The following is a 24748-nucleotide window of genomic DNA, read 5'->3' on the forward strand; positions in this document are numbered from 1 at the left end:
CATAACATATTGTATAAGAGGTCAAAATGTAAAGTTTTAATAATTTTAGGATCAAAATGCGGTTTTTAAAAAATTTTAGAGTCAAAATATAATTTTTCAAAGTTTTGGGATCAAAATAAAATTTTATAAAATTTTGGGTTAAAGTGTAATTTTTCAAAAGTTTGGAGTCAAAATGTAATTTTATAAAAATTTTAAGATCAAAATGTAATTTTTAATGAATATAAAATTTGCATTATGCCCCAAAAATTTTCAACAGTTATAAGCTCTGACATGATCTTATGTCAACTTGACACCAACCTCTAGTCATACCTAATCCCGACATAAATCAATGATCCACTATAAAATAATACAATACAATACATTTAAAATGAGACGTATTCAATAATACGACATAAACCTTATTAAATTACCATCCATACTAATCTATACAATACAATACGATAATCACACTAAATATTATATTATTATATAATGCGGTGGTCTAATGTGCTAAAATAAACATTCCCTTAATTAATTGGTTCAGCTAAATGCTCTCTTCCCAAATAAAACATGTGTTAACGCAATTGAGCAGAAATAATTTGCTAATTCAACTGTCGATATTCAATAAGACGCTGGCACAAATACAAGTTTTAGCAAGTTGTAGAACTCATTTTTCATCAAATTTAACAAGCACTTGCTAAGAACAAAACATCAAGGTGCCAAGAAGAAAATTCTAATCCTCCTCTAGATTGATGGAATCCTTGAACTTCCCATACAAAATTTTCTTCAACTCGGCCATCTGGGCTAGTACAGATTCCTTCTCTTCTTCAAGCTTCCCCAAATTTTTGCTAGTCACCTCTTTCATCTCTTCTATTCTGGTCTCCACCTCTTCTTTTGGCACGTGGGCAAATACTTCCCCTATTTGAAATCTAACCACATCCTCATCTGTAAGAATCAACTCATTGCTAGCATCCTCTAGATTCTCATTTGTTTCCTGAAAATAACAAACACCATCTTGTTAACACCTCTGTTTTTGAGTTTATCAGAAGTAAAAAGATCAAGCAAAGCGGGATCTTAAAGCTCAATAACAAACACAGAATTGCAGATTTCTTCAGCATTATATGGCTAAAGTCCTAGTCCAAAGAGAGCACACATGAGCTCAAAGATAACAGTCAAATTATTACCAAAACCTTAAAAATCTTAATCCAAAAGACAGAAAAGATAGCCCCAAGTTACCCCAAGTTCCCACCAAGAAAATTTACTCGTAAGCTCAACAAGACAGACTCAGTCAAGAATTAAAATGCCCACAATCATTAACAACCCTAACCTAGGCCCCGTTCTTTTTGTAGGTTTGAACCACAATTTAACCTTTTTACTACAATGTTTTTTTTTGAATTTTCAGCTCAAGTTTTCCACTCAAACCTATAAAACTTTTTAGTTCAAATTTTCTGCTCAAACCTATAAAACGAACACACCCCCTAATTTCTTTCTCCCTCATAGCCTACAGCCTACCCCACAATTTGATAGCGTATTGTTTCTGTAACTCCTCTTAGAAGAAAATTATACCAAAATTTTCACCTTAAAGAGGATTCCTCTAAATCTTATTTAAAATAACTTGATCATAACACATAAAAAATTTCTAAATTCTTTTTCCCCAAGTTATTTCGGATCTGTTTAGAAGAGCTTCCTAAAAGTTGCTTTTGGCTTCCTGACTCTAAAAGTTGCCTTTGGAAGTGTTTGAATGATCTGTCAAAATTACTTCGGCTTTTTAGAAGAGCTTCCTTAAAAAGCCATAAAATGTGACTTCTAAAAAAACACTTCTGAACAGACTTTAAAACTTATATTAGAATTTTATTAAGACATTGTAAACTTCATTTTAACACTTTTATTGCTTATTAGAAAATTAAAAAATTATTTTGACCCATTAAGCTATTTTATTCTAAACACCTGCACACAGCTTTTACTTCTCTTCTTCTACTGACTAAAAGCAAAAGAAAAACCTCTGCCAAACGGGCACTCATCTAATTTGCTCTTTCGCTTATTTGCAATTGGGTCATCCAGTTTCAGTTCCCACCTTGATTGAAGCATTGTATCTAATCTATTATTCCATAGTAAACCACAATCACATCACATAGAACTAAATAGGAGAAACCCAGCAAGATTATTAAGTCAAATCAAATCATTTTCCCCCAAAATTTCCCCAGTTTTTTTGGAACCCATTTCTAAGAAATGCAATATTACTTCTACATCCACAAACAAACGGAACAAACATATAAATACGACAATACGCACAGTACCTTGGCGACTTTGATCTCGTCCTCAAGCTCGTGAAATCGGTTGTTCAATCTTCCGAATTTGTTGATGTTTTGCTGGTCCTCCCATGTCACCTCCGTTTCAGATCCTCCGCCCTTTTGCGCCAATAAATAAAATTGAAAAAAAAAAAATAAATTATAAACCCACAGCGTAAAAGATTACTGAAAAATTCAGTTATCAGAAAAGAAAAAAACTCTGGGAAGGAAACTTTGGAGTGAGGGTTTTACCTGATGCATGTTTGATCGTCGGAGTTGAAAAAACGCAGACAGCGAATCTCACTGAAGAAGGCGAGGCAGTGAAGGACGCATCGGCCATTTTTCATATTTTATATCGGCTTTTATTCCAATCCAATAATCGGGTCGGGTTATTATATACGTCATATGACTGAAATACCCCCAGCTGGATTTTTTTTAATGAGTAATAATGCGTGCTAATAAGCTAATTAAGCCTGTAAATTGATACTTTTTTTTTAACGTAAAAATTAATGTAGACCAAAAAAAATTTGAGACTTGACACGAAACTCAAATTTCAACTAGTGGATAATGGGGGAAAAAAAAAAAAAAGATCTCAGGTGTTGTAAAGAAAAATTGTCAACATTGTGTTTTTTTTTTTTCTTTGGTTTTTTTGTCTTCAAATCATCAAAATGACTGAGAAGGGCATATCTTAAAAAAGTAAAATAACAAGAATTAACCTCTCTTTCACGTCACATCTAGACTCGTTTGTGAAATTTGTTTATCAAGAAAAAGATTGTTTAAAAAACTTATAGGGCAGATTGTTTATGGTCATCAAATCAAAAACTAAAAGTGAAAACAAACGCAAATCACTATTTGGAGGTACCACCATGCAAAGTATTTCGCCAGTAAAATAAAAAGATTAAAACATCCAAGATTACCGAAGAACATTTGGAGTTATCGTTACAATTTAACATATTATACACGCCATGGATAAAATAAATGGAATAAATCAATCAAAGAATTCATACATACTAACTAAATTTTGCACGGTACAACAACAAACACACGCGAGTCATGACATAACAAGAAAATCATAGTGCCATATAGCCATAAAAGAAATGGCGACTGTGTATTGGAAAATTGAACTTGTAAAACTCGTGAAAAGGATGGACAAAATTCCTCAGTAGCTTGTTCTCGTGGGTGGTTTTAGACTTTTCGACAATAGGAGAGAACCATCACAAAGTCCTTGGCTGAGGAACCAACGGATGCCGGCACTTTTTTCGATGTTGATGCTGTCCGGAACCACAGATCAACCAGATTCTGTAGTTGCAGTGTTGGAAGCACTGGCCGACCGCGACACAAAATCTGAACCTGTAAAGAGAAAGGAACAAAGATTGAAATTTTACAAAAGATGAAAGAGTTAGAAAAGCTTTCTCAGGTTTGTTGGGAACCAACTGAGATTAGCTCACCTCAGCTTCACTAGTAAGATCAAGTTTCTTTACAAGGTACTTCTGGATAAATGAGACCGGCATTTTTCCATCCCTGTAAACAGAAAGAAAAGTCAGTTAATACTACATTTTGCCGGTTAGTATTGGACACATCAATGCAATCTACCATATATAATCCATTCCAAAATGATCAAAATTATGCAGGAAGAATGTACAAGTTGGAAAAAATAGCTCAAGGATGTTATGAAACAAGTATCAAACTGCTCTCTGAAAGGTGCCAAAAATATCCTAGAAAAGCAACACACAAGGACCGACCCGCATTTTATATTTTGCAGCTTTGTGCTACACAACCTCAGATGTATTAAATATTGAAGCAACCATGGAACAAATATAGAGAAATGTAACTTTGAAGTAAAGGGATTCAAGAAACTCACTTTATTCTCAAATAGCACGCAGAGATCTGTGGCAAGTAACTATCTCCTTTCCTGAAGCCATTTACCATTAAATCAGGAATCAACGTGGAAGCAACAAAATCGAGCATCCCAGATATGAAAAGCCACATAATAATGTATAATTTAAAACAAAAGAAGCATCTTACCTATCTTCTGAAGCAACCAATGAGAACCAAATTGGACTGTTTCTTCTGTTGTGGTTAGCCCCTGATGCATCGAGGATAACCTGGGCAGAAGTAGACAGCTCTCCAGACGATGATGCTGCTCTGTTGCGATTTGCCGCGCGCAACCTTCTGCGTTTCACTGGCCCAGGAAGCAAGGATGCTCCATTGCTGTTAATTTTCACTTTTGTCTGTTCAGGGTCCTTCGTTTTTGTCTTAGGCACGTACAATTGATTGTCTGATGCATTTCTTGATTCTGCTTCAGTTTTGCTTTCGGGTATACGTAATTCGCTTTCAGAAACATTTCTTGGTTCTGATTTTGAAACAGTAAGGCCTTGCGTATTAGACTTGGAGGTCTTGGTTCTATTAGCAGCTTCTACAAGACAATTTAATGGTGTCCACAGATCACCTTTCCCTTCCATTACAACATCATCTGTCTCTTTAGTAGCCTTTTGCCCACCCGAAGGCTCAGCTGTGGAAGAATCCTGCATTGCATGAAGAATGGAAGTGAAGAATAGTCCAATAAGCGTGCATCTCCAGTAAGATTAAATCTAGAGCACAAGGTCAATACCTGCATTTTATTTCGAGCACTTTTGTTTTGAGATTCAGGTGAGCTCGAGCCTAATGAATGGTCTTCTGCAGAATCTTCCCTCTTTACAGGCCCTTCCACAGCAAAAGTACAACCTCGTAAAGCAGCAGCTCTTCTTGCAACAGCTTTTGTCCGCCTTCCAGTCAAGCCAGTTTGTATCGGAACTTTGGGCGTGCTAACCACTAAGGAAGATAGTGATCTCTCCTTCCTTTTCACTGGCACTGGAATTGAGGGTGTAACTTCAGGTGCATTGACCTTTCTCCTTTTAAGAGGAAAGATCTTGGCCCGGATATCTTGCAAATTGTGGTCTGGCCTGCATGTCATTATGGACACCCTTAAGCTTTGATACTTGTTTAATACAAGACGATTCAGGCAGTGGGGGGAAAAGCATGGAATAATATCTTAAAGAGATTGCTCAAATTACACAAAATTGCGTGCAGCCAATCTAATTTGCAGGCCTACCAACATAATAATTTTACTCAAGTAAGCATATGCAAGCAAACCTTCAAACTATTTTCTAAAGCTTCTTCTGATTGGAAACAGAACAAGAAGTGCGCACAAATTCAAGAACAAATTATACTCCCTCACAGATAAGCCAATAATGAAAGGACCCCAATTTGTAACCTAAAAAATGAATGCATAATATCATATTATCGATGTAAAGAGGAGACATGAATTGAAAATTGGCACTCCTTAAAAAATAGGAAAGATTAGAGGTCATGAACGGCATTTTAATTTGCAAAAATTTCCTGAAAGCTCCCAATTTGAAGTTCCCAGAAATGCACATCCAGCATAGGAAACTATAAAATGCTCTAAGAAAACATAAAAATATAGTTTTTGAGGATTGTTATATGTACTGCTAGTAAAACTGTGAACCAAAACTCCAATGAACATCTGACCGTATACTAGTTGAGAATGAATGGAACGGAATTTCCAAGTAAAATTTGAAGCCTAAGCAATAATTCAATATCATTCCCTTATCCTTCTAGGTGTAAAAAGCATTTACTTGTTCTCAAGTTAAATAAGTCAATAATTAAAAAAAAAAGAAAAAAGAAAAACAAAAAAAGAAAAAGAAAATTCAACAATCAATTCAGAAGTGAAAATGATTGAATGATCATATTAACAGCCTCTGGTGAAGAAGTACCAACCTGAGTTTCTCCACTGGAAGGCAGCCCAAATCAATCTCGCATACAGGACAAGAGTCGACCTCCTCATCTGAGAGCTTCTCATAAATGCACTTTCTGCAAACTGATTCCAAATTCATGACTACACACGTTAGAAAATGTTGAAAGTAGAGTAAAACAGAATCTCAAAATTTTAATGTTTAGCACTGAATGAAAGCCCCCTAAGGGCAGTGAAACAAAAAGGAAAGACCTTTCCGATCCTAAGGGTAGTCAAACAACAAAGTGAAACAAATACAGTATTTAGGCAAGCAATTAAAGAGGGAATAATTTGATCTTAGCAGGTCCGCAAACCAGATCCATTGAAAAGAATTACGAGACTTTTGCCACAAGATAGACATCATCTCTTAAAGCCGGTGCGTTTAATAAGGCAAATAAAACGGAAAAAAAAAAGCCATTGAGAACTTAAATTAGTTGTCATTACTGTCCAACTTCGAAAGCAAACAGAAAAATTCACAGCAAATATCAAGTAAGGAGATCGTTCGAAACAGCTGTTAATCTTCAATCTTGGACAGTCAATATAACAGGTCATTCACCATTTACTGCGGCAGAGAAATCATTACTGTTGTAAGCCTATAAGATAAAATAAATAGACATTTGTGATATTCAATCTGGTGTCTGTAAGAAAAATGAAGATCTAATCGAATTTCTCAAGTATAGTTCCATAGCCAAACTGCATAAGTTATTTCTTTGTGGGAGGATCTAGGTATACAACAAAACAAGCATAAAAAATTGATCTTGGAAATTAAACGGTTACAAAATCATCATATCACTGTATAACATAAGTAATTCAGATAACAATCATCAATGAAATTACTACTACAACAAGTTAATAAACACAAAACGAGCAAATGGTAATCAAAGTTTCAATATTGGATTGGACAAAACTAAGATGACAGAAAACAAACCAAGAATCAGACAGTCTTTAAAAATTGCCATATTAGAGCAACCACAGATAAAAATTACACGTACGGATATGAAATTGATTAACAAGCCGTCCAATGCAAATTGCTTAACAACTGAAAACCCAGATCACAAAATCACAAAACACGAAGAACCCATGTAGTAATATCGCAAAATAAGACATACCCAGATAAAAAAAAAAAAATCAGGAAAAAAAGAAAAAAAAAAACTAAAGAGAAACAGAGTCGAGAAAGAGAACTAACACGTGTGGAGGCAAAGAGAAATGGTCGTAGCTTCTTTCAAGAGCTTATTACAAAGAGGGCACGTCATGCATGCCTCCAGCCTCTCCCTCTTTACTTTAACCACCTGACCAGCCATCTCTCTTTGTTTCTCTCTCTATCTCTTCAGCTAAAAAAATCCCTCTCTCTCTCTCTAAACGGCATTTAAGCCGCCCAGACCAGAAGAAACCAAAATCGGGAGAGCGGAAAACAGTGGGAAGAAAATTGAAGAGAGAAACGGATGTGGTGCGACGTCGTCTGGTTTTTGGCGTTATTGGACGTGTGGATGGTGGATCTGAGAGTGGAATGGAAGAGAGAGAGAGAGAGGGAGGTTAGAGAGAGAAGTGGCGGGTTTTGGGGGTGAAACTGAGAGGTGGGTTTGGATTGTTCGAGGGAAAATTACGTGGGGTTTGTTAGATATTTGGACAAAGCAAAGCCAAAGCCAAAGGCGTTGTGTTGTAATTTGTATTGTTGGGATTTTTATTGTTTTTATTGGGTTTTTTTTTTAATTTAAAAATAATTGGAATTTTTAGTGTTGTTGCATACTCTCGACGGCACAGCCATTATTAAGCATGAGAAAATGATTTTTTTTTTTCTTTTTTGCCCTTTCCTTTTCGTGCGTGCAACTTCGAAACACCGGTTTGTGTTTGAGTTCGACAATTACGATTTTACGCATTGTGGATAAAGTGCGCCGTTAGGTTTTTCTTTTCTTTTCCTTTTTTTTTTATAAAAAAATTATGTAATAGGTGACGAGAAAATATCCTGAAATTAGATAGTATGAGATTAAGATTAAAAAAAAAAAACTTATTGAGTAAAAATTATGTTCAATTTTCATAATATTTTCTTGAAATATGCTTCTATTGTTTCTGTGTATTTTATTTTAAAATATGTGCAAATTTTTTTTTTAAAGTATATGTTCTTAGTTATGCTAATATTTATAAGTTTGTAAAACTTAAAAATATTTGTTTTCAAAAGAATTTTAAAATAAATAGTTTATATGATTGAGAATTTAAAAACATATTAAACTAATGATTAATTTATCAAGATCAATTAATAATGATTAGAAATTAATCAACAATTGACGAAAGTTAATATATATATATTTTTAATTATTAAATTAAGGACGTTGACTTAAAAAAATCTTTAAGAGACATTCACAATTTATCTTTTATTTTTTAAGTTCGGTAGTTGTGTTCATTTTGTTTTTTAAGAGTAGAGTCTATTAAATCATGACTGTAAAAAGGATTTTTTTCCTTTGGTTTCTAGAATATGGAAAAATAGAAGTTGATGGTATCATTCAAACACATGTACCAATCGCTTTGAAATAAATAAATAAAAGGGTGAGAAAAAATGTCATCTAAATAAATATAAAATTGTATTATGGTGGTATTTTATTCCTTTTTAGAGGAATTATGGTTTTTAATTTAGTTGTTCAAATTTTTTTTCATAGATGATTTCTTATATATTTAGCTTGGCTTGGACTTTTTAGGATGTTCCAATTCGCAGTGTTGCCTAAACAAACTGCCGTATATTTTAAAATTTAATACCCTCTTTTCGAGGCAAAAACTTGACCTTGTCGTTGAAATTAGGCTTGCGACATCTAATGAGTTGTCGTTTGTTTCAACGCTCAAGATTTCTTTAAGACTTGTCGTGTAATTCTTGTACTCGTAGCAGTCATTTCCATCCGTGCCTTTCTTTTATAGGTACGAATTACTATTTAAATCAGTATATTATCTCATAAAATTTATATTTATATTTAAATTTATGCGCTAAACGGGCCTCATATTTTCCAATAAAAAAGAAATGAACGATATATAAAAATTACAATGAAATGTTTATTCATTCCCATGTAATAATACTACACATTCTGCACCGCTAGATGCGATGACATTACAGTCAAACACTTCTTGATGATCAAGAAGCAGATCCATTGATTTATCTTATTCGTCATGTAGTAAGTTTTATTTTAGTAAAAGATGGGAACAAAAAAAGCAGTACACTAGTTGTGGTTAATTAATTTTAGTCACCACAGTTGACGAAATCATAGTTGACAATAAGGTGGCCTCTCTCATAACCTTTCTTATCGGTGTCAATCTTGTTAAACACGTTCACGTCCAAGTCTAGCCCACCGTTGCTGCACTGATCCACTATTCTCACCGTTACTGCACTTCCTGTTCCTGTGTTTGTCACCTGCACGCATTTTTCATATATACCCCCATCATCCACTAGATTTTGGTTTTTTACCTAAACTTCCAATATTTTAAGGCCTAATTTATTTAGCTGATTCGAGTTTTGTTATAGTAAAAAGTTTTTAAAAATAGTCACATTTAATTTTTTTATTACAGTTAAAAATTCACACATAAAGTCACATCTCAACTCAAATTAACGAACTAAACAGACCCTAAATTTTTTACCAAGGTTGTGGTTAAGATAATTACCATTTACCATTTTGGAATGTATGCTAAATCTAAATGATGAAGAGTAGGACCCGTTTAGTTTGCTGATTCGAGTTTTTAATTCAAGTTGATATGTGACTTTATGTGAAAATTTTTTACTGTAACAAAAAAGTTAAATGTGACTGTTTCTGAGAGTTTTTTACTGTAATAAAACTCGAATTCTAAACTCGAATCGGTAAAGTGAACGGGGCCTAAGTTAATGAAAAAACCATGATTAATGAAAAGATGATTTTTTTTTGTTGATGTCCGTAAGTCTGAGCACACCCTCTTCCGAGGGCGTCCTATGTAAAGAAAAAAATACTTAAAATATCAATAATATTTAACACCACAATTAATAAAGATGTTATCTGTTTTTAAAATATATGTTGTGAGATTCGTCTTTTATTAGCGTGTTGTTAAGCAAAGACGATGTATTAATTTATTAAAGTTAGCCATGTTATTAGCAAAAGTGACATTGTGAAGATTAGGACAAACAAGTAGGGCTGTTCATGGGTTGGGTTGGTGCGGGGTAGGACTTTTTTTTTTCCGCCCCAAAGGGTGCGAGTTGCACATATTTAGCCCCAACGATGTTAGAAAAATTTCACAACCCAACAATGTTCGGGTTGGGTTGGGGCGGTGCGGGGTGGGTTAGGAGGTCGGTTTCAACATTCAAAAAATTAAAGACTTAAAGTTCAAGATAATATTCAAACTTCATCATTAAATAGAAATAGCAACCATCCTTATCAGTCCGGCGAGAGAGCCCCGGAGAAAGTGGGCAAGACGGCGGCCGAGAGGACTGAGCAATGAGGAGAGAGTTATGAGGGGGTTCATGGGAGGGACAGAAGAGGGAAAACTGAAAAGGAAGAGGCAAGAAGAGGGGGTTCACGGGAGGGACGACCGAGAATAAGCTTGTGAACCCTAATGTTAGCGAGCCTAGGGTAGAACTTAGACAGTTCGGCTTGGGCCGAAAGTTTGGGTGTATGTTGTGCGGGTTAGGTTGGGGATTGCGGGTTGTTATGGGCCCAACCCGCAATCCGCCCCAAACACTTCGGGCCAGAGGTATAATGAGCCGCAAATTTAAAAATAATGATGCGGGTTGTTTTTTTCGACTTGAATTAGGACGGAATGGGTTGGGTTTGCGGATTGTTCGGGTTTATGAACAGTCCTACAAACAAGGTATTCAAAAATTAGGAATGTGGTGTAGAGAAGAAAAAAAAAAAAAAAGAAATGTTCATTTTGTTACTTACCTTCAAGCATTTGCCACAAGCCGCTTGGCCAGTAGGGCCGGAGGGTCCGCAGAAGGCGGTCCAACCATACTTGCTGCGCCATTCGTATGACTTGTTGGCGTCCCAGGTGGCGCAGAAGGCGCTCACAGCATTCAAGTCCCAGTTGTTTTGCTGTGGATTGTAGAGATGGTATGTGGCTCTCACATTAGTCGCACTCTGGGCATATGCACTTGCCACCATTGAGAGCAAGAACGCTGCCACCCATGGGCCGATCATCTTCACCATTTTTGACTACTCTTAAAGTTGTTGCAAACTGTGTTGATATTGGGGTATATTGTGAGATTATTTGTTAAAGCTAGAAAGGGCTTAGATTTATAGGGATAGGTCACCATTAAGATTACTGAAATGACCTTTGAATAGTATGAAATGAGTTGGCAAATTTATTTCTATCTTGACTGATCATGACCTTGACTTAAAAAAAAAAAAGAAAAAAGAAAAACCTACTTGGATAATAATACATGCAAGTCGGTGAGAGGACAAGAAATGTTAGCCAATTAAGAGTCGTTCATCACGGCACAAAATCAGGTGGGTGTAGGAATTTTCGCCTCAAAAGTACACGTACAGTTTACTGAAAGATATCTGGGATCGTGTAAATGGGTGTAACGAATGAACAATTTGTTATACAAGCCTTGTTTCACACAAACACGTACCGATAAAAACTCTAGAAGCAGAGATTTTCCGTCTCTGCCTTTGAAGGGGGTTTCAATTTTTCTCATAAATTAACTTGATTGACCCGCAAGTGTAGTAAGAGATAAAATTAGCAGCCCCCACCAGAAAACCAGAAAATTCTTCTCTCTTGATTTTTTTTTTGTTTCTTTTCTCAAACCTTCTAGTATAGTTACTTTGGAGGCTTGGAACTTGAAAGGCTTAGGTCACTCTACAGATGCGTAGAAAATTTGCATGTTTTTCTGTTGAGTCTTTGATTTGTAATATTAGACGTGTTAGGCCATTCTAAGGGAAATCTGAGTGCATATTAAATTAAGGCTAGTTTGAGAATCCCTTACTTAAGGACTTCTTAACAATTAATTGATACGTTGAGTTAGACTGGAGTCACCTATTAATACAATTATTATATGTATTTACTTATCATACAAAAAAAAAAAAAAACCCCAATTTGCAGAGAATGAAAATGATTTCAGCATTCAGTTTCTGATACAAAACTTGCTGATCTTTGGTAAAATACACTGAAAAGTAAGGCTTCATAACCTTTTTCTAGTGATAATCTAAGCATTACATTAAGGAAGCTAGGAAACTGATAAAAGGAACTAAAAATAAATACAAAGCCTTTATAGCCACAAACAGATGAACAACAAAAAAGAGAATCTCATGAGAACCTCCCTCACACTCTGCTAAAAAAAATATCCTGAAATTGCTTTGTCATGTTCTCCCTGATCTCTTACCGAACTTCTTCGAAGCCTTTTCCTTCATGGTCTGCATCTCCTTTAAGGCATGTTCAGCTTCTGCTTGCTTCATCTTCAATGTATTCTGAAATTCCTTTGTCAGATTCTCCCGGGTCTCTTTACGGGCCTCTTCAACGGCATCTGCAATCGCCTTTTCTTTCAAGATCTGCGTCTCTTCTAAGGCAGATTCAGCTTGTGCTTGTTTGATCTGCGCTTGCTCCACGATACCTCTCAGCTCCTCCTTCTCGTGCAGGCTGGTCACCAAGATATCTTTCTCTTCAAGTTGCTTCAGAGCTTGTGAGAGGAGTTGCTCTTGCTTACGGGCCCGACAGAAGATGAGAGACTGATAGTATACCATCTAATATCATTGAAACTTTTAGTCAGGGAAAAGCAAGGAGATATGTTCTCAAAAGGAAAGAGGAAGAAGGAATGAGCTTACTGAAAGAAATTCCAAATTGAAGTTCAGAATATGTAACAAATCAACTTCTTCCTTAGCCGCTTCTGCATCTCGAATTGAGCTCAGTGAATGCAAAGCAGGAAAGATCAGTTCATCTATAGTTTCTTCGACATTGGAGCACTGATCGGGAAATGGTTTCGAAGCCAGGGCTTCGAGCACTCCTAAATTATGGGAGAACACCGGAGAGCTAGCAAAAGCTTCTCCTGCTGCTCGAGAAATAGATACCACAGTTTGAGGAATAAACGATCTCATATACACAATTAACCAGCTGACATTCTTCGCATCATCTGGAGGAATTTGTGTTTGCACTTTCGGAGATGAAGATGGCGATTCCTCTTCCCCATCCACAGGTAATGAGATCGAGGGTGTAAATTCTGGTTCAGCAATCTTTCTCCTCTTAAGAGGTAAAATCTTGGAACAAATATCTTGCAGATTATGGTCTCGCCTGCATGTTATCAATGAGTAGTATTTGAGGATTCACTGAAGGCCTCAACAATTGCTCATAGTAAATGTAGTGTGTGTGGCCAGCATAAATCCAATACAAGAAAGTTAAAGAGAGTAATGAATATTGGCTGCAGTATCAACATTTTTTAACTCCTTAAGTAACATTAACATGATGCAGATTAAAGCAAGCTGCAATTTCCTTAAAGCTTAAACTGCAAGTAACAAAGTCGCACAAATATCATTGAACCCATAATGATGAAAAGGATTGAAATCTCTATCTTTGAAAACATAAATGGATAAATTGGCTGTAGCCATAATAAACGTTAGGGCAGAGAACTCTAATGTATGATTTGTACAGCAATTCACATGTATTATCTCAGCAAGTTTCGAGATTACAACAAATCCCTATCTAGGGGATCTGTAACATAAATAATTCCATTTATACGTGAGGTCTACATAATTGAGAAGACATGGAGAAAAATATGATGACCTGAGTTTCTCCACTGGATGCCCCCCCAAATCAGTATGGCATACAGGACAATACTTGATCTTCTCATCTGATAACTTCTCATATATACACTTTCTGCAAACTGGTTTTGATACCCATGATTGTAATTTCTAATAACTTCTATGTTCCGAAAAGCCAGAACTTTTCTAGAAAGCGTCAACAGAGGAAAGCAAACACAACAATGCCAAGACAGACAAAAGGAAAGAGCACAAATTGATTAGCTAGAGCCGATTCTCCGAGAATACTTATAGAAACTATTTGAAATGAAACTCTGCATTAGACCAATTTAGGCTAGTTTTAGACATAGCTAAGCAGTCATTTACTCTTGAGGGAAGAAAATACGCTTGTGGTTGGATTTGTAAAGTATTTTTTCAAAGCCACACTGAAAGAGTTCTTTCTTTTAGCGGGAGGAACCACATAGAAAATGAAGACTTTTGAGTGTTGGAATTTAAATCACCACAAAATCAGAATCTTACTCCCTGCCAGAAGAAAGTCTTGATTATAATCACCAAATTACTAAGGTCAAGATCTTGCTAAGCAAACAGATTTAAAGATGAAAAATATAACAAGCAGTAATTAAAAAAGGAAAAAAAAAAAGAAAATTGCTAACAAAACAAGGCAGAATGTACTGAGAACTAGCACAGGAAAATGTACTGATAACTCAAGCAGCAATTATTCATTTAAAAAAAAAATACGCGGAAATGAGCTTAGAAACACAAGTCCTTTACTAAAATCAATGTCGCAGAAACGAAAACACACAAATGTTTTCAAATTAACTAACGGGGGGGCATCCAGTCCAAATAAATAACAACAAAATCCACCACTCGAAATAATAAATAAAAAACTTAAATTGCAAAAAAAGTTGGAAAAACCAGATGATAAACTCATAAGAACAAAAAAGTAAAATGCAAAATGGAATAGACCCAGATCACAAAGTGGGGAAAAAAAAAAGTAAGTTGAGAAAAAAGAAAATCATGGGGTTGAAAAAGAAAGACCAACATGTGTGAAGACAGGGAGCTAAGGCTGTAGCTTCGTGAAAGAGCTCATTGCAAAGAGGGCACGTCATGCATGCCTCTAGGGTCTCTCTCCTTACGTTGATCACCTTCTCCGCCATCTCTTTGTTACTCACTTCTCTCTCGTTTCGCTGAAAAGCCTCTCATTTTCATTGGGGGAAGAAAAGCTGTTCTATTACTTCACAACCAAGGAAGACACAAAGTAGATATTTTGTACCTGTACTGAGAATGGTTAATCATTCGTCCGGTCGGGTCTAGGTCAAGAATAAAATAAACGGCGCCGTTTCAGCTTTGAAGACCACAACCGTCTAACAGCGAAGTACAGAAAACGACAACTAAGTTAAAAAATAAAACGATAAGTAACCGAACACCGACAGTAAGGCAGCCAATGTAACATAGGCAAAACGACATCAAAAAGAAATAAACGATGAATACTGAATCCAATATTCAGAGAGGCACGTAAACAACGGAAAAGAAAAGTGCATAAAACGACTGAAAGAAGCACGACATTGTTTCTAGATCTTCCACAAAAGCAGACTACCATGCCATGTCTCCAACTAGAGAGATAGCTTGATTACGTTGGTAATTACTTACAGATATGGATTTTGAGGGGATGTTAAATTTGATAAGTTTAATATTTCTTATTTTATCATTAATAGTACTCTTATACTTGCTGGCAAGTCTATATAAACTTTTTTTCAATATATTTTTATTAAGCAATGCAAATATTTTAGTTAAAAAAAACCATTTTGAAGAGAATGAAATTGATATAAATATCGATTATCGGCTACTATTCTGCTCCTTCATAATACTTCCACTCTCAAAGAAAGCGTGATGATGCGAATAAGGATTAGGTAAAGATGGACAACGGGTTGTATAAGTTGGCGATATTTGATCAAATTGCCTTAACAGACAACTTGATAAACTCGATATTTTTCAGGAAATAAGCACTTAGTTCCGCATGGCGAAGCAAAAACCCAGTGTACATATTTGCTAATATCATTGAAGCTTATAGTCAGGGAAAAGGTAGGAGATACTTTTTTCAAAAAAAATTAATAAATAAATAAAACATGAAGAAAAAGGGAGAGGAAATAGCTTACTGAAAGAGAACATAAATTGAGCTCAAGGACAAACAAACCAAATTTTTCATAATTAGCCGCCTTCGCCTTCAGAAATATTAAACGCAGTGAGTTTATAGCAGAAATGATCAGTTCAACTTTAGTTTCATCGGAATGGGAGAAATGATTAGAAGATTACTTAGAAGCCAGGGATTTTAGTAACTCCTAAGTTATGTGAGACCACAGGGCAACTAGTTAAAGCATTTTCTCCCATTGTAGAAACAGTACTTGCAACCACAATAGAAATCGCATGTTTAGGTCTAATTCATTTTATCGATTTGAGTTTTCAATTTTAGATTTCTACAGTTAAAAACTTTCAAAAATATGACATATAATTTTTTCTGACACAGTTAAAAACTTTTAAAAAATATTAAATATCAACTTGAATTAAAAACTCGAATTCGTAAAATGAACGAGAACTTAATATATTTTCAATATTGATTGTCCTTGGCAATAGCATCATCTGCAGGAATTTGCGTTGGCGGTTTCTGAGATGAAGGTGGTGATGTCTCCTCCCTCTTCCCAGGCAATGAGATCGAGGGTCTTAATATTTCAGGTTCATCCATATTTCTCCTTTTATGGTCCGACCCGCGCGTCATGATTACCAAGTAGTGATTCATAAGATCCAGGAAATCAATCAATAAATACAAACGCCAGAATATTTAGGTCATAATTAAGTCCTCCCTAACATGAGGTGGTGTAAACAAAACAACACAAAGTGGTTTGAAAAAAGGAGAGAAATCAAAAACACCATTCAAAATAGTACTATATCTAGCATTTATGTCGTTGAAGCCGCATAGTAAAAACATGTATTTTGTTAAATTATTAGAAAACCGTCTTAAGTAGAACAAACTTATATTTTGAGTGGTATAAATGTAGAGATAGCAAAAAAAGATGGTTGTATACATAATTTTCTCTTAAAAAAATAAAATAAAACGTGGGCATGCAAAAAGAAACCAACAATAATTCATATCTCATTTCTGGGGAAAAAATCTTAAATACATAAATGCCTGAAAAATACAGATCATAAATTTATAAATACAGCAGAGAGCAGAAATTAGTAAAACGGAAAATAAAAAATAAGATAGATCCAGATGATAATATCGGCATAAAGGAAAGAAGAAGAAGAAAAAAAGTTGAAAGTGGAAAAATAATTGCAAATTCCTGTTGATTGTTGGACCTTCGTGGCCTTAGGCCTTAGCAAGCAAACAAGAAACAAATGAAAGTTTCTTCAACGTTCCCTTCTCGGAGAAAGCAATCGCCCTGCGATTTCCTTCAATGTTAGTGTCTTGGGAAATTAATCGCCGCCGTTTAACTTAATAGACGGAGTACTGCTCTATAGTAAAAAGTTTCGATGATAGTCTTGGAAGGGTAACCGGTTCCGTCCGTTTAACTTCGAAAGACATAGTATCTCATATGCAATATTATAATTAATGTGTTAATTATAAATTTAATATTAAAATATAAAAAATATATTTTAATATAATATTACTTTTTGTGTTAAATATTTTATATGTTATATTTTGTGACAAATTTTTCATTAAATATAACATATGAAAAATTTAATATTTAAATATTATTGCTTAAAATGATTATTTTTTCATGTAATCATTACAATTTTTATATTTTCTTATTATTTTAAGGGGCTGTCTCTTACAAGAAAAATTCTTTTATTTTAAACATAAAAATGTACTTTTATAACTTTTAAAACTTAATAATTATGAAAAAAGTAGATTTAACATTTTAAATAATATTATATATTAAAGTAAAAATAAAAAATAATATATCATATCACACTTTTTAATAATAAATATATAATTAATATTAATATTTATATTAGAGATTATCCAAACAAACTAAAAACAGCTTCACAAAAATAATGAAAAATATACATTAATAAAACAAATAGACGACTAATATATAATGAAAGTATTATTTACTAATTAGAATGATGTGAAACTGACGGAAATGTGCGTAAAGCTAGGGCTGACAATCCGGGTAGTGACACGACTTGAAACCCGCATGAAATTAGCGGGTTTGGGTTTATCATAAATAGGTACGGGTCAAAATCAGGTCGAACCCGTGAAACAAGATTAAATAACGTGTCATTTTCAGGTTGACCCGTCAACCCGCAATTGACCCGCCATAACCCTTTTATTAAACGTGTCATATTTGGGTAACACGAATACACAACCTGTTTATTACCCATTTTATAAACATGTTAAAAAATAAGTTAAGAAATAGGTTAACACGACCCATTTATCACCTATTTTATAAACATGTTCAAAAATAGGTTCATAAATAGGTTAACATGACCAATTTATCACCCATTTTATAAACGGGTTGACAGGTAATCAATGGGTTGACACGACACGTTTATGACATGTTTAATAAACGGGTTATTCGTGTCGTGCCGTGTCAACCCACTAATAAACAGGTCGTGTTTGAGTTTTGTATTTCGACACGATTAATAAACGGGTCGTGTTCGTGTCAAACCTATTCGTGTCAACTGAAAGGGTCAATACGACACGAACACGACCCGTCAACCCGAATTGCCACCCCTACGTAAAGCAAACGGCGGAGGAAAAGGACAATAAAGACCAAACCCGATTGAGAAAAGCAAACGGCGGCCATGTATAAAAGAACATAAAAGTTGAAAACCACAATCACAAGAAACGACTGTAAATAGAATAAAACGACAGCAGATGACAATAGTATGAGGACGAAAGGGAGAAGGAAGGAATGAGACAATGATAATAAAGACCAACGACAACGAAAGGAAAAAAAACTACCGTAAATAAATGAGCAGCCATGAGGATTTCTATTGAAAATTTAGGTCATGACACGACTATAGATTGGAAACCATACAAAGTAATTTTAGAGTTTGTGTTTTATATATGTTAGTTTACAAATCCATCCCAAAAGCTTAAGCTATTAGGAGGTGGACCAATAATAATTTTATACTTTAACACCCCTCCTCACGTGTGGGCTGAACAATAGGCAATCGTGTGGGTAAATTAATTGTTTTATACTTTAACACCCCTCCTCACGTGTGGGCTGAACAATGAGCAATCGTGTGGGTAAATTAATTAGAAAGCCCAACACGTGAATATTTAAGCCCGAGACACATGATGACAATTTTAAATGGGGATAAAGAGTGCAATTACGGGAGTTTAAACTCAGGACCTCCCACTCTGATACCATGTTAATTTACCAATCCATCCTAAAAGCTTAAGCTGTTAGGAGGTGGGCTAACAGTAGTTTTATAATATAAAAGGATTTAATTCATAATAGGGTTGGTACTGATCAACACAATAAATAAACATATCATATTTCGAATTGATTTACCTGATACAAAGTGATCCGAATTGGATGATTAATTATGTTGTGAGAATATATATACTAATAATGTTGTATAATAAAAAGTTTATATAATTTACATAAAACAATTAGTTGCGGTGTCACCGGCAATTGTTGGTCTTAAAGTTTGGCACTTATGCAATCTCACACATTATTATTGTAAGCACGATTCGATTCATACAAGGACCTATGTTTATAACATTCATGAACTGGATATTGATAAGTGAGAGCATTTGAGTGGCTTTGTCTAGTTTATCATATATATATATATATATATGTGTACATATATCTGAAGTTTATTTATGTAATTCCTAGACCAAATAATAGACAAATATATATATATATATATATTCATCAACCTTAAGCAAGCCGAAAGTACACTGTGTACGTGTCTCGGTTAACATATTATTATGAGACTATTTAAGGTTACTCCTATATATCTATGACATATATTGCCTTTATATGTTAACATCAATAGAAAGAGAGTACAAGGAGCATTTCCCTTTTTTTCTTATTCGTGCGTTTAATTATTAGATTAGGAGTGTAATTTTAATCCTGAATAGATAAGTATAAGCTTTAATCAAAGACTTGATTCATTTTCCTGTTATCCTTTTCAAAGGATCCTTTTGCTTTTGGACATTTCTCCATTTTTTATGATGATTTGGTGATCAAATTCATTATTTGATTATTAGTTAATTCATTATTTTTGAAAAAAAAAAATTTATTAGTAATAATTTATCAGTCAATCAAATTGAAGTGATAATCATTCACTCATTGGCCGGATCTAATTCTATTTGCCTAAAAATGAGAAAAAAAAAGCTCCAACATCTTTTAATTGGTCATCCCACCTAATATTCATACACTTATTAACAATTAAAAAGGTTAAATATTAGTTAGATTGGAGTCACGTATCGGTGTAGAACCACACCATCATTATCGAGGTTATGCCGCTCTCCTTAAATCTTATCAAGGCTATGCTCAACTTTTATACATTGATATCATAAAGAATTATCTAGTGGATCGGGTGTACCATATCATAATACTTATATAATACACCCGTCCAATAAAAATTTAACATATGAATAGTTTGTCTATGCCACTTTTTTTTTTTTTTTTAAATTATGTTTCTCTTTCTTAATGTGTATGTCATTAATTGTTGAGTCAAAATTACTATAATTACTCTACCTAAACTTTTTATATTGTTTAGTTAACTCTAAATAATTTTCTTTCTATTTATTATTTTTTTTTTTGCATTTAAATTTATATGATTTTTTTATATGATAATTTTAAACGACACTTGTTTCTTTTTTCTATCTATATATTGAACGCAAGCATAGTTTTTCCAAATGATCAGCACCTATTCAATATGTAATCATTACGATTTAGCCACTAAATAGTATTAAGTGAAAGACAACAAGAGATCATATATATATTTCAGCAACCTAATTTTTCATGTTTGAGTTACATAAATGAATATAAATACTCGACAAAATGTCTTACATTGTTAACTTCAAATATTATATTATATTCGTAAAATTATAAAACTAATACTATTTTTAATAGAGTCCAAAGTTAACGCTTTAATAGCAACTCTAATTTTTAACTTTTCTTAGAATTGAAAAAAAGTTAAGGCTTTTACCTTCCGTTGTCGTGTATTAACAAAGTAATATTTTTTCCTATTATAGAAATGCAACAATAGTGCAGTACGCAAGAAGAGTATTTAACCAAAATCCATTTTCAAAAAAAAAAAAAAAAAAAAAAAAATGGAGCAATCAATGGTCATCAACAACAAAAGAAGGAAGCTGTTACTGATAATGGTTTGGAGTGTACCAGTTTCAAATGCTTCTCTTATTAATGGTGAGAAATTTGTTCAACGTATCTCTTTTTTCCCAAGAGTGAAGGACCGTTCATGGGTTGAAAGAAGATACGCCAAAATATATAAGGAAAAAAAAAAAAAAAAAAAAAGAAAGAAAGAATATTAGAAAGTTGTCGTTCAGCGTATATAGTGAAGTTGTTTATTTCCTAAGTTAACTTAACGTTGAAAATATATATTTTTTAAAAATAATTAAAAATAATTTTATGAGAGGTTAATTAATATAAAACATTTAGGTAGAATATTTACGATGATTTTGATTAGATAATTAATGTAAAGTACATTAGGAGAGAAGAATGTGATTACAAATAATTAATATGGGCAAACCAACTAAATGTTAAATTTTTATTGGAATAAGTATGATAACGCGGTATACCTGAAATACTGAATAATTCATCCGATATCAGAGACTGTTTTGTTCGATGTAACTATTACCCAATTCACTAAAATCTGACGTGCAGTGAACAGTGAAAGAGGTTTGAGAGAAAGATAATGCAAAAACACCATCATGATCATGCAATATAAACTTCCACTTCAGAAAATTTTCAGAATTTTACTTTAATACATCTCCATACTCATGTTTTATTTGTAGTATAGCTAAAAACAAACTCATAGTTCTTTGACAAGAACATTAAAGATGCGAACACACTTATCGGAGATATATCCGAGAGTTTATTACAACTTACTATACTGCAGAGATATTTGACCATCAGCTGCTTACTAACAAGTAATGTAGTGCGTGTTTTTGCATTCCGTAAGAGAATTTATTATTAATGATCCAACAACAGGAAGAAGAGGATTAATCGCCACAGTCAACAAATTGGTAGTTCACTATGAGATGGCCTTGTTGATAACCTCTTCCATCGGTGTCCAATTTTCGGAAAGCAGTATTGTAGTCCAAATCTAAGCCACCATTGCTGCACTGATCTACAATCCTAACTGTAAGCTGGGCTCCTGTCCTCGTATTAGTAACCTGTTTGCAAACATACACGTACCAATTGTCAATTATTGTTCATTATATATGTGTTTGAATAACAAAATCTCTCTAGTATGCCACTACAAGATAATTGTTATATATATGGCGACGATAATGTCTTTGACAACGGGTTATTTTATAATTACATAATGGTGTTAAAAATAGAAGGAAAAGAAATACTTAGAGACACTACACTTATTAAGCACTACAATTAATAGAGTGGGTCTCACCACGCACATCCATACATGTTGAACTACTTTTACGGGACGTGTTGTATGTTGATAGTAATAGAAAGAAGTATACGCTATCAAACCTTTTATAACAAGAAGGTATATGATCATTGTAGAATTCCTTCAAATTGTAACAACTAATTGGAAAAAAAAAAAATCACACACACAAATAAACTATAGTAATGTTAGACCAACATTGTCAACATGCATTGACAAAAAATTGGTTGAAGAAACCTGTTTGATTCCTTACCTTCAAGCATCTGCCACAAGAGGCTTGGCCGCGAGGTCCGGAAGGGCCACAGAAAGCTGTCCATCCATATTTACTACGCCATGCATATGACTTGCCAGCATCCCAAGTAGAGCAATAAGCACTAACAGCATTCAAGTTCCATCCATTTTGCTCCGGGTTATAGTAGTGATACGTAGCCCGAACATTGGTGGCGCTGGCCCCATCCCCGCCTCCGCCACCACCACCTCCGCCGCCGCCTTGACAATTGCTCTGGCACCCCTTAGAGGACGAACAGTACTCGTCGGTGTTGCCACACCACCCGTATTGGCTGCAACACAGGTTGTTAGGGCAAGTTTTGCCACCGGCTTGCCTACCACATTGTTCGGCCAATGCACCAACAACTAACCACAAAAACAGTACCAACATGCAATAGAATAGTCTAGCCATTTTGATTTTCTGAACGTGGAATGACTTGTATGGCATAGATGGCTTGAAGCATCAAACAAAGACTGGCTTCCCTTTTATAGTTCAGTTATGTGAATGATGGTTGCAATAATATTTGAGACCTAGTCTACACTTTATTAAAAAACAAAAAAAAAAAGACCTTAAATTAATTTGATTTACAGACCGTTGGATTGTACTCGGGTGTTAATTTGTGATGTGAGAAGCCAACTGATCAAATGGTAGGGAGCCAAGGTGGAAGTGATCAATTGTGTGATAATGTGTGGGGCGGCTAATTGGTCATGAGGGTGGGGCTTAAATACGTCAAGTTAGGCGGCTATAGATGTTCTAGATTTATTTACTTCCCTAGAATTAGAAACTTTTTAGTCTTGGCTAAGGCTAAATTATAGATGGAAATAAGTTTTAAGAGAAAGAAAGGTGATATATATATATATATGCAAGACTATATATATATATTGCTGGAACTACAATATATAAATGCACTTCACTTCACACGAGTTATGCATTTATATAGGTAATGCGTTTTAAGTGGGTTTGTAAAGAAGAGTGCATTAATGCTTCCAATTCAAAAGTTGGAAAAACTAGCTAGCTAAGGTGGCTAGAATAGAAAGTGACGTGACATTTTGATTTTTATTTTTTTTCTCTCTCTTTCAAAGTCAACTTGCTTAATAAAATTTTCGCATAGGAATTTTCTGGAAATTGTTATTGCCCGAGAAAAAGAAGAAAATTGACGTTTTGGTGGTGAATTTATGTGGATGCGGTTTCATGAACATTAGTTTGGTGATAACATTTAGAAAAATTAACGTCTTAAATGGATTCTTTTTCCGGGAATTATTTTTCAAACACACATTATAACTGACATGAGAATAGAGGCCAGTTCGATACAAATTAACTCAACTTTCTATTGGTCAACAAAATAATTATGCGTTTTCTATGAAGAAAAAAAAAGGATGATTGTCTTTTTTCCGCGTGTGGCTCTGCATAAGGATTGCCTGTTGTTTTTTTTTTTTATTTATTATAGATTTTTCTGAGTATATTAGAAACAAACACTGAAAGATTATGCGTTTTCTTGCTTTAAAAGTCCTTGTTGATTTCTTGACCCATATTTAATGGTTTCATCAATACGTCATCTAGAGGCCTTTGACTTTGAAAACCTTAACTATTATACAGTTTGATCAATTACCATTTAATAATCAATATTTTGACGTTCGGCTCATTTATCTCCATTTTCATATCCTCCAATAATACTATGTTACACCAATTAAAATATTTTGAGTGACATGATATTTTAATTGAAATGGTATAATATTATTTGATGGGAGAGATGTCATGAGTAATGTCCTGGTGTTATGTCTAAGTATAATTTTCTCCTCTCGTACTTTTATTTTTCAATGGCAAAAAAAAAAAAAAAAGAGGTGGTATAGAATGTAGATATACTTATTTGTATGTAATAAATATCTCTCTGAAAAAACATGAAATATCTAGAGATTATAACTATAGTTTATTGGATATTGAAATTTGAAACTAGACAAAAGAAATAAATGGAGAAAAAAAATCTAACCATTATTCGACTTGTTTTCCGTTCAACACTATGTTTTTCCTTTCTATTTTTCTTTATCAAAGTCTCAAAGAAAAAAGAAAAATTCATGCCCCAGCACAACCTTATTAAATCAATATTATTAAAACTAAAACAGTTGAA

The 24748-nt window shown here is 34.1% G+C and overlaps 5 protein-coding genes across 5 annotated transcripts; all 5 read right to left on the reverse strand.

The window, feature by feature from the left end:
* Positions 1 to 487: 487 nt before the first annotated feature.
* On the reverse strand, positions 488 to 2598 carry LOC21407305 (probable prefoldin subunit 4). Its single transcript, XM_024169433.1, has 3 exons — positions 2520 to 2598; positions 2277 to 2387; positions 488 to 973 (listed from the first exon to the last, which is right to left on the reverse strand). The coding sequence occupies exons 1-3, from the start codon at positions 2526 to 2528 to the stop codon at positions 713 to 715; spliced, it is 381 nt and encodes a 126-aa protein (XP_024025201.1). The 5' UTR covers positions 2529 to 2598; the 3' UTR covers positions 488 to 712.
* A 592-nt stretch (positions 2599 to 3190) lies between these two features.
* Positions 3191 to 7837, reverse strand: LOC21407306 (E3 ubiquitin protein ligase DRIP2). Its single transcript, XM_010103983.2, has 7 exons — positions 7244 to 7837; positions 6045 to 6144; positions 4879 to 5209; positions 4293 to 4792; positions 4129 to 4179; positions 3716 to 3788; positions 3191 to 3617 (listed from the first exon to the last, which is right to left on the reverse strand). Exons 1-7 carry the CDS (start codon positions 7356 to 7358, stop codon positions 3453 to 3455), a joined length of 1335 nt encoding a protein of 444 aa, XP_010102285.1. The 5' UTR covers positions 7359 to 7837; the 3' UTR covers positions 3191 to 3452.
* Positions 7838 to 9073: 1236 nt separating this feature from the next.
* LOC21407307 (pathogenesis-related protein PR-4) lies at positions 9074 to 11269 on the reverse strand. Its single transcript, XM_010103984.2, has 2 exons — positions 10941 to 11269; positions 9074 to 9448 (listed from the first exon to the last, which is right to left on the reverse strand). The coding sequence occupies exons 1-2, from the start codon at positions 11202 to 11204 to the stop codon at positions 9278 to 9280; spliced, it is 435 nt and encodes a 144-aa protein (XP_010102286.1). The 5' UTR covers positions 11205 to 11269; the 3' UTR covers positions 9074 to 9277.
* Positions 11270 to 12102: 833 nt separating this feature from the next.
* On the reverse strand, positions 12103 to 14917 carry LOC21407308 (probable E3 ubiquitin-protein ligase MID2). The gene is made up of 4 exons (XM_024169435.1): positions 14788 to 14917; positions 13771 to 13870; positions 12819 to 13281; positions 12103 to 12737 (listed from the first exon to the last, which is right to left on the reverse strand). Exons 1-4 carry the CDS (start codon positions 14900 to 14902, stop codon positions 12357 to 12359), a joined length of 1059 nt encoding a protein of 352 aa, XP_024025203.1. The 5' UTR covers positions 14903 to 14917; the 3' UTR covers positions 12103 to 12356.
* A 6746-nt stretch (positions 14918 to 21663) lies between these two features.
* LOC21407309 (barwin) lies at positions 21664 to 23067 on the reverse strand. The gene is given in 3 exon segments (XM_010103986.2): positions 21664 to 21954; positions 21956 to 22125; positions 22609 to 23067. Coding segments are annotated over 3 exon segments (678 nt in total). The 5' UTR covers positions 23035 to 23067; the 3' UTR covers positions 21664 to 21872.
* Positions 23068 to 24748: the final 1681 nt, after the last annotated feature.

The sequence above is a fragment of the Morus notabilis genome, unplaced genomic scaffold (assembly GCF_000414095.1).
Source record: "Morus notabilis unplaced genomic scaffold, ASM41409v2 Scaffold205, whole genome shotgun sequence".
In the NCBI taxonomy this organism is placed as follows: domain Eukaryota; kingdom Viridiplantae; phylum Streptophyta; class Magnoliopsida; order Rosales; family Moraceae; genus Morus; species Morus notabilis.

Excerpts from the sequence above, each read along its gene's own strand:
- LOC21407307 (XM_010103984.2), bottom strand. The coding sequence starts at position 11,204 with ATGGTGAAGATGATCGGCCCATGGGTGGCAGCGTTCTTGCTCTCAATG. Across the intron at positions 9,449-10,940 it reads CTTGTGGCAAATGCTTGAAG|GTGACAAACACAGGAACAGG; the intron begins GTAAGTAACAAA and ends AAATGCGTGCAG.
- LOC21407308 (XM_024169435.1), bottom strand. The coding sequence starts at position 14,902 with ATGGCGGAGAAGGTGATCAACGTAAGGAGAGAGACCCTAGAGGCATGC. Across the intron at positions 13,871-14,787 it reads AGCTCCCTGTCTTCACACAT|TTTGCAGAAAGTGTATATAT; the intron begins GTTGGTCTTTCT and ends TATCAAAACCAG. Across the intron at positions 13,282-13,770 it reads CATCCAGTGGAGAAACTCAG|GCGAGACCATAATCTGCAAG; the intron begins GTCATCATATTT and ends GATAACATGCAG.
- LOC21407306 (XM_010103983.2), bottom strand. The coding sequence starts at position 7,358 with ATGGCTGGTCAGGTGGTTAAAGTAAAGAGGGAGAGGCTGGAGGCATGC. Across the intron at positions 4,793-4,878 it reads GTGCTCGAAATAAAATGCAG|GATTCTTCCACAGCTGAGCC; the intron begins GTATTGACCTTG and ends CATGCAATGCAG. Across the intron at positions 3,618-3,715 it reads ATCTTACTAGTGAAGCTGAG|GTTCAGATTTTGTGTCGCGG; the intron begins GTGAGCTAATCT and ends TTCTCTTTACAG.
- LOC21407305 (XM_024169433.1), bottom strand. Across the intron at positions 974-2,276 it reads ACGAGATCAAAGTCGCCAAG|GAAACAAATGAGAATCTAGA; the intron begins GTACTGTGCGTA and ends TGTTATTTTCAG.